Genomic DNA, 15,186 nt, shown 5'->3' on the forward strand with positions numbered 1-15,186 from the left:
TGGGGTGCCGGCTTCTCTCCTATTCACATCCAGTACTGTCTATAACAGAAGCAGGAAGTGCAATAAAATCGCTGCACTCCCATTGATTTTAATCAGCACGAGTGGTGGATCCCTGACAAGAGGATAGGTCATCAGTTAAAAAAAGGCAGGAATACCCCTTTAGTGTACGTGACTTAATAAGTGTACAGTACATGCAACTACTGACATCATCTTCTAGCAATTGTTTCAGGACACAGCTACAGAAAATCCCATAGGAAAGAATTACGGTACTTTGCAGGGAGCTACAAGATCAAACTGGACTGTATGATTGACTGTCACTGTATAGCCCCAGGCTCGATGAAAGACAAGCACAGTGATCCTCAAGTGTCCCTCTTTCATCATCTATATTGTCAGGTATGATCACATATCTGTAAATGTGAATAGATTGATTTCTTACATTGGTCCCTCTTATTTCTGAATTGACTTTCACAAAAAGTGGATATCTGCTTTTGGTTATATTTTTTGTTTTGTTTTTCTTTTTGTGCAGTTTGTACATCAATGTTGTATCACAGGATGCGCCATTTTTTCTGGTGTTTTGCTGTCCAGGACTCTTATTTTGCTGAAAATGCATCAAACATTGTAACTACAGTTCTTTTTTCAAATATTTTTGGGTGTGTTTGTACAAAATACAAAAATAGTCTTTATGAATGAGGCCAAACAGTTCTAGGGAAGAACAGACAGATCTATGAATCTGTAGGGGTTCAACATTTTGTAGAAGCACATGGGGGAACATTTATTGTTGCTTCCATGCCAGAATTCTGCTGTCTGTTGTGTCTTTTTTTACATGAGTTGAGAAAAATGTCATGCCTCTTATTCAACTTTTCAGAATTGTTTAGAAAGGGGGTGTGGCTTCCTGCCTGGCCAGGATTTAGAGTAATTTATGATGTGGCTTTTTAAAAAGTCGCACAATTTGTCACAATTTCACTCCAGTAGCTGGGCAATGTACAAACTAAGTCCACTCATCTAGGCATATTTAAGGATGTGACAAATTTAACATAAGTTAAGTTGATTAATTTGTCACATTGTGAACTACAGTGTTGCAGCCGTTCTGAGGCTTGCACCGGGCTTGCAGGCCAGACCAGGTTTTGGGTGTGCCCTTGCTTCTCCTGGAGCTGAGGGGCGTGATAGTTGCAGGAGTGACGTCAGTCAGCACCTGGTGCTGAATAGCTTGGCTCCTACTTAATCAGTGCCAGCATGATCTCCTGTGCTGGTCAATCCTTCAGTTACCTGTGGACAGCGACGGAGGAACACACCTTGGCTGAAGCTCCTAAATAAGTTCTTTTATGCTTTGTGTTGTTTTCGGTTTTACTTTCTGTTGTGCTAGGGCTCCCCTATAGGGACTTGTCAGTGGCCCAGGCACGCGTGCGGGCTCGCACTTGTCAGAGCGGTCGCTCGGCCGAGTAGGCAGGGCCCCCTCCCGGGTTAGGGGACGATAGGGAGAGCATTCCCCTTTAGTTTTTGTTTCCTTTTGCACAGTTGTGCCTTTTTTTTGTGTTTTTGCGGTTGTGGTTCTGGAGGACGCAACATGCAGAAGGGAAAAAAGTTTTCCAGAAATGTAGCATCCATAATTCCGCTCATGATAGATTTCACCCCAATTTCCTCTGGATGACTCAAGAGATTCCATACAGACCTTAATGGGTGGGCAAGAAGTAGTGAAGGATAGCATCCAGGTAAGGGCTCCTGCACACGGCAGAGCCGGATTGCGCATGTTCTGTTGCCATCTTTTCTATACTGCAGATGGACCTTGCAGCTCGCCGTCGCCCATGCGCAGTATAGTTTTTTTCCCACGCTGTCACTAGGCGATGGCGCGGAATCTGCTACCTGTCCGCAATGTTCATTGCCGCTGGGTCGGACGGCTTCCATTGACTTCAATAGAAGCCGTCCATGCGGAGTCCGCATGAAAATTGAGCTGTGATTTTTCCTTCACGAGACAAAATCACAATTGATGCATGTGTAGGAAGTAGCAGATCTCCATAGGAAGTAACAGGCAGTATTTGCTGCGGATCAGCGGTGCAAACGCCGTCCGCGGATTCCGCAGCAAATATCCGCCCATGGGCGGGAGCCCTAAAACAGGAGAAGAAACTCAGTCAGGTAAACAGTGGAAACTGTTGGCAGCAATGTGACAGCCTGGTATCCGTTTATACCTTTAATAGAATGTGAACAAGTTCTCTAGCTGGTTATAGGCAAAGTTCTTATGTCTTGTCTAGACTCTCAGGTAGTTCATCTGATAACCAGTATTTGCCCACTATCCACAACCCACAATGAGAAAGGTAAGCCTTAAATATGCTTCATACTTTAAAGGGGTTTTCCCACAATTTAAAATTGCTTCACAACCACATTGTACTTCCTGATTACTGCTGACCAGGACATGTGACTGCTGTAGCCAATCATATGTCTTGGTCAGCAGCAACCAGGAAGGATAGAGTGATTGTGCAGCAATTTTAAGTAGTGAGAAAACCCATTTAAAGGGGTTGTCCAGTTGTAAACTATTGATAGCTTATTTGCAAGATAGGCCTTCAATAGTAGATTAGCAGGGGTCAGCTGTCCTGGATTAGCTGTTCTTCAGACCAGTGTGTCAATGCACTGAGGTGATTTCTGCGGGAAGCAGGCAGCTCAAATTCCTATTGCAGTGACAAGGCTTGGTATTACAGGCAAAGTTCCCACTTACGTGAATGGGAACTTTGCCTGTAATACCAATGTGGGCCAATGCCAAGAGAACAGAGCTGCCTTCTCCCTGCAGAAATCAACTCAATACATGGACTCACTGGCTCGGAGAACAATTGATTACGAAGGGTGATGGACCATCGGCGATCTACTATTAGTGCCCTCAATAGTTTAGAATTTGACAACCCCTTTAAGCTCCATTTAGTCATAGCAGATCTGATTCAGATTTTCTGTCTGGGTTCTGCAGCAAAAATCCATAATCATGTACACTACAATGTAAGGGAATGCGGTTTTACAAACTCTCAGTCATATGGGACATAAATAGTCCACACGGCTTTTCTTATATACTGGGGATTTGCTGTTGAATTTTGTGGGATTTTATTTTTGCAAATCCACAGCAAAGGCTGCTGGGAAGGTTTCCGTTACATCTGAACATCCAGTAGCCTCATCTGACATTCTAGTCTGAAGGAGGGTGAACCTTCAGTATCTTCAGGAAATCAACAGAAAAATCATTTTTTAGCCCTTTTATCTTTCATAATAGCTTTAAATTGTAAAGCTACATAGACACCTAAGAGGCCCAGAAACCTTATCCTTGCAGCTACATCTATGGCCACATGATGGCACTGTGATTTTATTGACCTTCACCTAATTAAGTAGGATTTCACTTGTCAGTCCATTAGGTAAAATGAAAAACGTTTGGTACCATGTTAGTTGGGTCCATGGATGTGGATTCACGTCGGCCGACGCTTTCCATAGCATTGCTATGAAAAGCGCCTGCCCCTGTCCGCAATAATTATTCGCTCGCGGCGGGCAATTCGCAGCATGCTGCAAATTGCCCCGATTCTCCGCGGCCAGCCCATCTATTAGATAGGGCTGACTGTCGGAGATTTGGCGGCGGCTCCTGTGGCGGAGATCTGCCGTGGGACTTCGCAACGCCCTTGGACAGCCAGCCTTAGTAGAGGAAAATGTGATTGATTCAGCAATATGAACCAAGTAATCTTGCAGATATGCTACCTTTTAATGGCTAACAATACATGATGTTATAGCGAGCTTTTGAACCTACTTAGGCATAATAAAATAGATCCTAAGAGGAATATATATATATATATATATATATACACACACATACTTATGACAAGGCACAGACATGGTGTGATTAATTTGCACTTAAAAAATACCAGAACAGGATTAGTAAAGAAATAAATAAATACTTAAATAGTCCACTAATAAAGATGTGACAGTTTTATTTATAAATATACTTTGAAGCAGAGGCGTAACTTGAAGCTCCTGGGCCCCAATGCAAAACCTGTAAAAGGGCCCCCAACTATAATGCTTTCTTCATAGTACTGGGCTCCCTATATGGAGAAGAGAGGCCTTATGGGCCCCCTAAGGCTCCTGGGCCCAGGTGCAACCGCATCCCCTGCATCCTCTATAGTTACGCCCCTGCTTTGAAGTTTGACTCGTGGCTGAGCACCGAGTCTCTGGGCTGGGCCATGCCGGCCTCTCTCTTCTTGCATCTTCTAGAGTGAAAGCTCTCTCCCTGCTTGTGCATAGGTAGAGAGCTGTCACTCTGCATGCTGTGGATGTGGCAGCATGAACCTAATGACAGAATCCCTTTAATCACTAATTTGGGAGTTTCAGTTGCATGCATCGATGGTTGTTTCTGTTACCCCATAGGCTATTATAATAGACAGTTTAAGTGAATGTTCACTTTAAAAGGGAAAAAATGGCTACCCCAGCTGTATGTACACAGAATGATGAAATCATGTGTAAGTTTTATGTATCTTTTATCAGGATCATTTATAGTCAAGTGCAATTCAACATCTCTACAAAAATGACGTGGTGCCTGCTCCTAGCAGCTTGTGTCCTGGCAGCATCCGCAGAACCCCTTATATATTTTCGAGAGCAGTTTGAAGATGGGGGTGAGTTGTCCTGTTCATCCTTCTCTGCTACTGATCTGGAAATGATTCCAGAAGATGTATAGCGGTTGTTTGGTGACTTTACATTAGGATAGGATACATATGCCTAAATGCTCCATGGGCACCACTGCTGTGCTTGTGAGAGTGCGGCTTGCCTGTGACTGACAGCTATACTCCAAGGGTCATACATTGTCCCATAAGGAAGACACAGCAGAAGTAATGCTGCAAATGCCCTTTTGTGTACAGTAAAGCATTGTTTCCTTCCCGAAGTTAATACTGCTGAAAGTACAGGCAAAGAGCCCGAGGCTGCTCTACTATGGCAACTTTGTGACAATTTAATTGTTCTCATAGTTACATTGTGTGGAACTAAATTGTCCATCCATATCTATAGCTACAACCTAATTGGTTTGAATGGTAGCATGCATCTATAAGAATGATGGGGCCTATTCATTATGCCTTTGACACCAGAATTCTGGTTTTGAAAATCCATAGTTTTGGGGCAAGCACCAAAACTTCAGCTTTTTGGGAATTTATGCTGGACACTACCATTTTTTTTTCAATAAGTGTGTGGGGCTCAGCTTCAGAGAGTGTGACAGAACGCAGGCCATCACATTTACTAAAATGTACGCCAGACACTGGTGCAGATTATACTCCATCTTGGAGCTGGCATAGGTTTTCATTGGCACACCAAAGTGCCCCACCTGAGACATAGCCGGGCGCATGCCTTACTTTGCCTCAGGCAGCATAAAGGCTTGTAAAGGCCTGGGGTACCGCTAAGTCTGAGCGTGCAATAGAGCAATTATATGAACAATTGAGGCTTGTCTGAAGTGACAGAGTAATGCTGCCCTGAAGCAGTATCAATAAAAGGGAAGTTAATAATTAATTATTAATTAGTTATTAATAAAAGTGAAGTTAGGATGAACAATAAAACTAATAGTGGGGAGAAATGATGGCATATAAATTATTAAATTCATTATGGTTCATCCTAACTTGGCTTTTAATTGTAAATCAATTATTTATGTTGAACTTTCCATCCCAGCTCACGTTTATCAATACATTATCTATTTATTTATTCATTATTTATTTATATTTTATTATTTTTTCCCAACTCAGCTTCTATTTATCTTAATACCCCCTTCCTGTTCTTGACTGTTCTTTCTTCCCGATACTATATGTATATTTTATGTAGTATAACCCCAGTAAGTACTGGGGAAGTGGTTCCAATACCTCAAAACACGTACACATGCTGGTTTTGCCAATAAACTGAGATCTTTTTGGCTAATATACCTCTCTCAACTAATCTTCTTTACATGAAGATTTGCGCTAACATCACCCTCTATATATATACCCTCTTCTTGCTGGGCAGCACCTTTGGAATATAATCCTCTCCTTTTTACAGCAGCGGTTCAGGTCCATACCTCCATTTTTTATACCATTTCTTTTTCACCGGGGTCACTCCACCCTTTTTCCCCCACTCTCTCCAGTATTAACAGTGTCCCCCATAGTGGCCTCAGTATTAATAGTGCCCCTCTTAGTGACCCCAGTAGTAATAACGCCCCTCATAGTTGCCCAAGAGGGAATGGAATTAGATGCTTGTCGGTTCCTGCTTGGCTGGCAGCCTTAACTACCAGCAGCTTGGCAATCCCTCTGACATCCTGCAGAATTAGGTTGCCTCATGGTAGGGGCGCCCCTGCTTAGACTGGCATTTCATACACCAGTCTATGTAAATAAGCTCCAGTTGAGATTATTTATTTAGACCGGCGTTTCACAAACCCTTCTATGTAAAGGGCTGTGAGCACAAATAGTTGCAAACCTCTTAATATATTTGTTTCATCTGATGGTACCACTGGGCACCAAATGACAACCTATACTAGCTCTGAGACGTTTTTTTGCTATAACCTATGCAAGTTTCTGACATATAATAATGTAAATGTTACAGGCTGAGAGTCACCCCACTCCCTGAAGCCAGGTCTTGCCTACTTTTTGAAAACCCGGTGGGGCGAAGCATAAATGCTCTAAACTGCGACAGAATTCAGACATCCTCAGTATGATCAATAGGCTCCAGTGAAGCTAAAGGAGTGTCCCAGCTGATCAGCAGCGTTTTCTCAGCTATCACAGAGATCTGTCAATATTAAACCGCTGACTTATTTATATGATTCTGCAAAAAAATCTGTTTACTTGGCAAAGTATTAATGAATGTGATATCTGTCTGTGTGCTGGCTTTAGATGAGTGGCAGAAAAGATGGGTTCAATCCAAGAATAAATCTGACTTTGGTAAATGGCAGCTGACGGCCGGCAAATTCTTTGGAGATCCAGAAAAAGATAAAGGTACAGAAGCTAAATGATGTCTCGTAATGCCTATGTCTGGTTTAATACAGCCAGTTAGTTAAAAAAATGTTAGCTCACTTCCATGTATTTTAAATGAATTTTCTTAACCTTAATAAGTTTTATTTACCTGGAGTCCGTCTATCTATCTTCTATATATTTGTCAATGGTTGTCTGTCTGTTTGTTGGAGCGTCACGCACAAACTGTACGACCGATTGACATGAAATTTTGCACATAGTATAATCCCGACCCGAAGAAGGTTACAGGCTAAAAAAAATTCTGAAATGTTGTTGTCTTGGCAACCTTATTTGCATTTTTTTTGTCTTTGCTTGAATTTTAATGCAGCAACCCCCAAATTTGCTTTCACCAATGGATTTAGGCCTCATGTCCACGGGGAAAATCAGGCCCACTACGGATTCTCCATGGAGAATCCATAGCGGGTCCCTCCTGCCCCGCGGACATAAGGCATTAAATCAGAATAAACTCACCTGCTGCGGGCCGTGCGGGTCTTCCTTTCTTCAGCCCAGCGGATGTGCTCGGCATGCCGGCTGCATGCCGCGTGCATGCGCCGGGCACATCCGCCTGGCCGTAGAAAGAAGATCCTGCCGCAAAGGAAGGAAGATCTGCATCGCCCGGAGCAGGTGAGTTTAATTCAGGTACGGGTCTCCTGCGGATCCGTACGGCTTCCATAGGCTTCAATAGAAGCCCGCGGGTGACCCGCACCTAAATGGAGCATGTCCATTTTTTTTCATGCTCCAGAATTTTTTAAATTCACTTTTATTGACCATCCGCGGGTATTTATCTACCCGCAGGTGGTCAATGCATTCCAATGGGGCGTGGATCCGCATGCGGGTGATCCGCTGCAGATTTAAATTCTTCTTTTCCCCGTGGACATGAGGCCTTAGTATTTCTGGTTATTTCCAACAAGTAATTCCCACTAGAACAGTCAGACTGAGAGCTGAACATTTGTGTTTCAGGACTGCTTTTTACCCCAGTCTAACCCTTGTGAAGCCACCAATCATTGGCCCATCTTGTCCTTCCTAATTCCGCCTTGGATGTCCGTGTGGATAACAGTTTACAAAAATGATCCCCAGACAGGAGTACATGGAACAAATTGATGAACACCGGCCCTCATTTATCAAAACTGTCCAATAGGAAATCAACAAACACTAACAAACAGTTTTGGTGCCCATAGCAACCAATCACAGAGTAGCTTTCGTTTTACCTCAGCACTAAGAGGATTAAATACTGTTGCCCATAGCAACCAATCCCAGAGCAGCTTCCGTTTTACCACAGCACTAAGAGGATTAAATACTGTTGCCTATAGCAACCAACCACAAAGCAGCTTTTATTTTACTTTAGCAGTATAATATATAGCAACCAATGATGGCGCAGCTTTGATTTTACCTCAGCAGTATAATGTATAGCAACCAATCACGAAGCAGCTTTCATTGTACCTCAGCAAAAAACGAATGAAAATTGAGCTATGATTGGTTGCTATTGGCAACAAAAAATGCCAAATTTTACTCAAATCGGACAAGAACTGGGGATTTGTGTATGACACAAACAAATAGATTTTGTGTTTTAGTTATAAGATGCCAAGCAAGAGAAGGACCTGTTTGAGAAAGACAGCAGACATACTTAAGGGTGCATTCACATTCTATGAATGGTCAAGAACTGCCTGTGATTGGCTGAGTGCTGTGACCAATCACGGGCAGCACTTAGCTGTCAGTCAATGAATGGCTGAGTGCTGTATCTGATTGGCTGAGCGCTCAGCCAATCAGATACAGCCCTTTCAGCAGGCAGGGATTTAAAATCCCTGCCTGCTGAAACACAGTTAGAGCAGGGCAGGGAGAACAGAGGCTAGATGCTCCTGAGCCCCGGCAGCTGAGGAGAGGTGAGTATAATTTTTTTTTAGTTTTTACACATTCTAGGGATGATTTTTCAGGAAAGGGCTTATATTTAAAGCCCTTCCCTGAAAATCCCTGCAGGGCTTGCCAGCAGCCCATAGGTTTCGGTGGGACTGCAGAAGTGCCGGTCTGATTGAAAGCAATGGGAGAACATCGCAATCCTCTGCCACAGCCGTGACAGGGGATTCTTTACTCCCCGCGGGGAGTCCTCTTGGCACTGAACACTGTGACAGTGCTGTCACAGTGTTCAGTAACAAGGGGTCTCCCCGCTGGGGAATATTGACGCGCACCACGGACCTATGGTGAACGCATGTCCTATGTTTTGCAGGTAGGTGCGTTTGCACCCCTCTAAAACACAGACATGTGAACACACCATAGGGAACCAATAATTTTAAGGGAAGCATGTTTTTCTGCGCACAATTGTACGCACATAAACACACTTGTGTAAATCCACCCTAAAGTAGCAGCCGCTAGAGTAGCTGCAACGCCGGAGCAAACTAAAAGGCCTTGCAGTAAACGTTATCTAATAAAAATGTTAAATGCAAGGATCATTGAATTTGTCTATTTTAAGTTATTACATTTACATAGCATTAATCAGCATCGGTGTCCTTCCACGTATTTATGCGAACGTTCTGATATCATCTTTTCTTACCTAAAATGTCACGTTTTGTATAGCACGCGTTCTGTATCGGGTACCCGGGCTAGTATTGATATATTCTGGCAGCATATTAGGGCAGTTCATGGTACTAAGGGCCTCATGCACAAGGATCCTCAAACAACGTTTCAGGCATAGTCCTTCTTCAGTCTGCTATAGGTAGTGTTAGCTTGTCATTAGAGGTGTAGTGGAGGTCCATGCTTCCTAGTAGTGAGAGAGCATTGATTGCTAAGAAGCATAGGAATCCAACATACCACCAGGGATAACTCATCACCATAAAGCTGAAGAAGGACTCTGTTCGAAACGTTGCTACATATGTTGAAACCTTAATATTGTATTTTCACACGATTCTTGTATCAAATCTGGAGTGCAGTTCCTTCAATTTGCTACCCATATGTTTGATTGTGCTATGGCAGTGGCAATGAGGATCACAGGCAGCATATAACAGTAAAGAAGCTACTGGAACTTAGGTGGGTGCGACCACTAGAAAGGATTGATATGGATCCTGAGGACAGCACCTATAGAAATCTATACATGGATCCTAAATACTCACAAATCTACGTGTTAATATGGTACCTCTGACTTTACACGGAGGCACACCTCGTTCTTTTCTCATAGATTCTGTGACAATCCATGAGAAAAAGAAAGGATGGCATCCTTCACAGCATGCCCCATCCATAGAGATGAATAGGAGTGTGTGCATGCACAGCCTTCTGTAAAGAGTCACGCTTGTTGTGCACCCGTTGACTTTGCTGGGGGACACTGTAGAAATGGCGAAGCGGCTGAGTATGAAAAAGGTCTTCACGGACTCCAAATTACTTGAATTGTAAGCACCATAACTTAGTTCATGGTGCTTATAGTTGATGACAGCTTCCCTTTAACCTACAGCTAGCATGCACCATAATTGTATTAATTTTGGGAGTTGGGGTTGTTGATTGGTAATTTAGGAAAACTGTAATATAGATACAGACCTGCTGCCGTCCTTAACCCTTATTTACATGCAAAGATGATCGCTCAAAATTAATTCCAAAGATAGCTTGAATGACAGCTTCAGTGACCATTTTGCATAAACTACTAATGGACACTAATGCTCATTAGAAGTTCATTAGCTTCATTTGCATGTAAATGAGGCCCCCTTCGCTGTATGCAGATAACAGCAGGTGGTCTGCTATCTGCATACAGCTCCATTGTTCTCCCTAAGGACAGCAGCTGAAAATAATGTTATCAACAGGACCATGGAGAAACACAGCCTGAGGTCCCTGCTATTAGCTGCTAGGCCAAATGATGGATTTTATGCTGAACTAAAAATCATCATTCGGCTGAAAAGCAAACAATGGTAGCATTTACACGCAACGATTATCACTCAAAAGACATTGTTTGAACGAATTTTGAGTGATAATCATTGTTTGCAAATGATTTCACCTCGTTAGAGGTGAAAGACGGGCTCTTCAAGCATTCCACATTTTAATTCTTGCTTCTATTACTTTAGGTATACAGACTACTGAAAGCTGGAAGAATTATGCTCTGTCTGCACGGTTTGAGCCAATTAGCAATGAGAACCAGACGTTAGTAATACAATTCACTGTTAAACATGAACAAGCAATCGACTGTGGAGGAGGATATGTGAAGATATATCCCGCAGACATTGACCAAGAGCAAATACATTCAGATTCCATTTATTGCATCATGTTTGGTAAGTCATCTAAAGGTTTATTCACATGTGTCTTGGAGGTTTCGTTTGGAGCCTTCCGTTCTGGAATGTGTTGTAGTCATCGCTTCCAGTTTTACCATAGGACTGAGCCAAACAATGGAAGCTAAAAGCGCAAGTGTGAACAAATCCTAAAGCATACATTGCAGAAAATATAAAAATAACTGCAATGTAAATATAAAAATAAAAGCTAAATAGATCCAAAGAAAATACAATTGTGATCAAATAGACTCATTACCAGGGCAGCGCCATCTAGTGAGCCAAATGACCAACTATTCGAGACCTTCCACTCCCTCCTCAGCCCCAAAGAACAGGCCCCTGCGACAGACCTGACTGCTGGAGAACTAGCTGCCTATTTCAAAGAAAAAATCGACAACACCTGAAAAGAAATCTCTGAAAACTGCATGGCTATCCCCGATCCCATTTTCCGCAGCGCTGCCTCCAGCACTTACTCACTTTGTTCGTTAGAACCAACGACAGAGGAAGAAGTCTCCAGGCTCCTTTCCGCTGCCTGCCCCACCACCTGCGCTAGCAACCCTCTCCCCTCTCACCTCCTCCGGTCCCTTTCCCCAGCTTTCATTACTCACCTCACCACAATCTGCAACCTCTCCCTAACCTCTGGCACTTTCTCCTCCTCATTTAAACACTCCATCATATCCCCTCTGCTCAAAAAAACAACCCTGGACCCGACTGATGCTGCCAACTACCGACCCGTCTCAAACCTCCCCTTCATCTTCAAATTACTAGAACACCTGGTCTACCCCTACCTTACACTCTTTCTCTCTGACAACTCAAAATCAAATCTTTTATTCACTGCATTTTGTGAGAGTCAGCGCTGCTTCTTTGGAGAATACTATCGCATCACTGCCACCTACAAAAACAAGCGATTTTCTCGCCCGTGTGAAACCACCTTTAGGAGAAAAGATAGCATTCCTGACCCACATCACAGGCCTCTCACTAGCCAAGCCAGAAACCTACTGCACACTGATGAGGGGCAAACACCCCAAAACAGCTGTCTGTGTATGGTATTCTGGAATGGCTTTCAATTCCCAGTCATTGTTACAAGGCTTGTATAAAGAGTCTAACATTGACTTGCAGGAATGCTGCCTTCAAATAGGTGGTGCTGCAGAGGTATCGTTCATTATCCCTTAGGGCTCACACCCACTGGCCATACGACTTCCCTATGATGCGAGAGTGAGTGAAAACACATGATAATGAAACCAATGATTTTCAATGGTTTAATTCTCATTAGCGATGTTTTCACTCTAACCTTGCATCGCAAAGAAGAATCTGCGATATCGCCCATTGTTTTCAATTGGGCCGGCAGCAGGAGCTACAGGGGATCTGTGACATATCTCCCCATATTTGGATAGGAGGTGGTAATAGTGGGGTTTCCTCCCACTAGCCCCGCCCCCTCACTTGGCTAGAGAGAGATTACTATAATAACCCCTCTAGCCACGCCCCCTCTCAAGCCCAGCCCCCGCTCTTGGGGAAACCCACTAGCCCCGCCCTCTATCTCTTGAAATATGGGGACATATGTCACAGATCCTCTGTAACTCCACCCCCTCTCTCACGAGGGAAATTCCTAGCCTGCATCGTGATCTTCTATTGATTTCAATGGGGCCAGTGCTGCTGCTGCCAGCCCCATTGAAAACAATGGGCGATATCGCACATTCTTCTTCGCGATGCAAGGTTAGAGTGAAAACATCGCTAATGAGAATGAAACCATTGAAAATGATTGGTTTCATTATTATGCGTTTTCACTCACTCTCGCATCGCAGGGAGGTTGGATCGCCAGTGGGTGTGAGCCCTTATTTGCTACGTGCGTAAAATACACCTGTGAAAAATGCATTTTTGAATACCCCAATGCAAGTCTATGGGGCTTCAGTACTGGATGTAATGCGTGTAAAAACTATGCGCTTAATATGCAGATAAAATACGCTTGCCTGAGTGAGCCGTAAGGAGGCTCAGACTTGTAAAGGCCACAGATAGACACTAGATGGCGCTTAAGCTTCAAAGGGTTGTCATACCATAGCAATTTATCATCTATCCATGAGCCAAGAACAATTAGTAGAAGCAGGGACCTCTAGTGAAGACTGCGCCCTTTCATCTTCCATCATCAGCTTTCGCTCATTACCGTAGGAGAAGCTGATGAACGTGACAGTTCCTTTTGATTCCAGCTTGAATGTCTTGAGCTTCACTCACAGTGATACATATCTTTCAGTTAGAAGCATTTTACATGGGTATCCTTTTTATTAGGCTTCATACTCACACACATGAAAAGTTCTTTTTTAGATTTATACTTTTTTTTGTGCCAGTAAAGTGATAATTATGAACTGGAAATCCATTGTTCCCTCTTGGTTATATCTTATATGCCATTGTACAAAATTCTATATATGAGCAGGAAGTGTCCTCAAACATTTTGAGAAGATATGTTCCAAACAGCTCAACAGAACCGTGACAGCAGTAACATTGATGATGTGGAGTCGCTGCATGTTTTGCACCAGAAAAGGATTGGTATGTGATGGGGTTGGGGTATGGGGGTGCAACGGACGGTGTGGGTAGATGTGTGCTCTTGTGTGAGAAACTCTCTACTCTCTCATACCGGTGTAATTAGCAGTGTGTTGCATGTGAGCACTTGCTGCGTGCCGCCAATCCCAATACCCAACCTTAGGCTTTATTCCCACATGAGCGTATATCGGCCTGCCGTTTTCACATTTGGACGAAATATGCTACAAGCTGATACATTGGATTCCAATGCATCAGATTACATGGTCGTTTTCCTGCAATATAAAAGCACCCGGCTGGGCTAATATAGCGCCGGGCCCAAAAGATAGTCCTGGAACTATCTTTCTGGCCAGACTACGTCGGCCGCTGCATGGGCTCCTATGGGAGCCAATGGCAGTTGCCAGGGAAGGGAGGTGGGAGGGAGTTTAGTGGCATGATTGCTAAACTTCCTCCTTCTTCTCCCCTCCCCTCCGGCTGATTCCAATGGGAGGGGGAGGGGCCAGGGCTAAGTGCCGCCCCGTCCCACCTCCTCCCATTGCTGGCTGTGGACAAGTGGCAGGGAGGGGGCACGAGCTTAGCTCTGCCCCCGTCCCTTGCCCTCCCATTGCAAACAGCCAGAGGGGAGGAGAGAGGAGGTGAGCCGGCGAAGGGTAGGGAAGGGGAAGGGGCAATGGCATTGGGGCCTCGGCATATATGCGCCTGGGCCCATGCCATCTGAACGGGTGCACATATTTAAGATTTGTGCACCTATTCACCAGTTTTCACTCCTCAAAACGTGTATATCGGCCGGCCGTGTGAGAAAGGCAGTATGAGTATTTGTTATGCTTCGTTATACTCTGACTCTCAGATAATTTCAAGTATCGTAACTTTACGAAGTTGGTAAATCCTATGTAGGCAACTGGCACATTTGTAATGTTCGGGCTATGATTATCTAGTTTTACCCTGTGGGAAATACATGTATATGGGTGTTCTCCTTGCCCGTTTGATTCTATTTTTCTATGTTTGCTGTCGTTTTCTATTTTGTTATAAAAGCATAACTAAAACTTTTAACAATAAAAAAGATTCAGAACTTATTCCCCATAAGGATTGCATATACTTACTGACCAGCTCCTTATTACGATTTATTTGTTTTCCCTTTATACAAAATTCTTTATTTATAAAATGGAGTTGGGTACAGAAAGGAAACGTGTAGGGGTGACATGCAGGGTTTACAAAACACTAATATGTCTCACATCTTTTGCTATCGAAGTTTGCAATTGCAGATACATAGAGAGAAGTTCATGATTTGTTTCTATTGAAATGAAAGAAATAATACGCATTATTTTCTTCTTTTTAGGGCCTGATATATGCGGCACAATCCATGAAAAAGTCCATGTTATACTAAGTTATAAGGAGAAATATCATTTGATAAACAAGAATATAACATGCAAGGTAATGGGGAAAATTGAAACTGGCAT

General features: G+C 43.4%; 1 protein-coding gene across 2 annotated transcripts in view; it reads left to right on the forward strand.

Moving 5' to 3' along the window:
* The first annotated feature begins 226 nt into the window (after positions 1-226).
* Positions 227-15,186, forward strand: part of LOC136620037 (calreticulin-like) — a 36,625-nt gene continuing 21,665 nt past the window's right edge. Inside the window, exons 1-5 of one of the 2 annotated variants that reach the window (XM_066594765.1) lie at positions 227-393; positions 4,498-4,625; positions 6,849-6,950; positions 11,003-11,206; positions 15,066-15,160. In XM_066594765.1, coding sequence (XP_066450862.1) covers positions 4,538-4,625; positions 6,849-6,950; positions 11,003-11,206; positions 15,066-15,160 — 489 coding nt within the window. In that variant the 5' untranslated portion in view covers positions 227-393; positions 4,498-4,537. Of the gene's footprint in view, positions 394-4,266; positions 4,626-6,848; positions 6,951-11,002; positions 11,207-15,065; positions 15,161-15,186 lie in introns of those variants that run through there. The other variant, XM_066594764.1, reaches the window with a different exon arrangement.

This window comes from Eleutherodactylus coqui, chromosome 3 (genome assembly GCF_035609145.1).
Source record: "Eleutherodactylus coqui strain aEleCoq1 chromosome 3, aEleCoq1.hap1, whole genome shotgun sequence".
NCBI classification, from domain to species: Eukaryota; Metazoa; Chordata; class Amphibia; order Anura; family Eleutherodactylidae; genus Eleutherodactylus; species Eleutherodactylus coqui.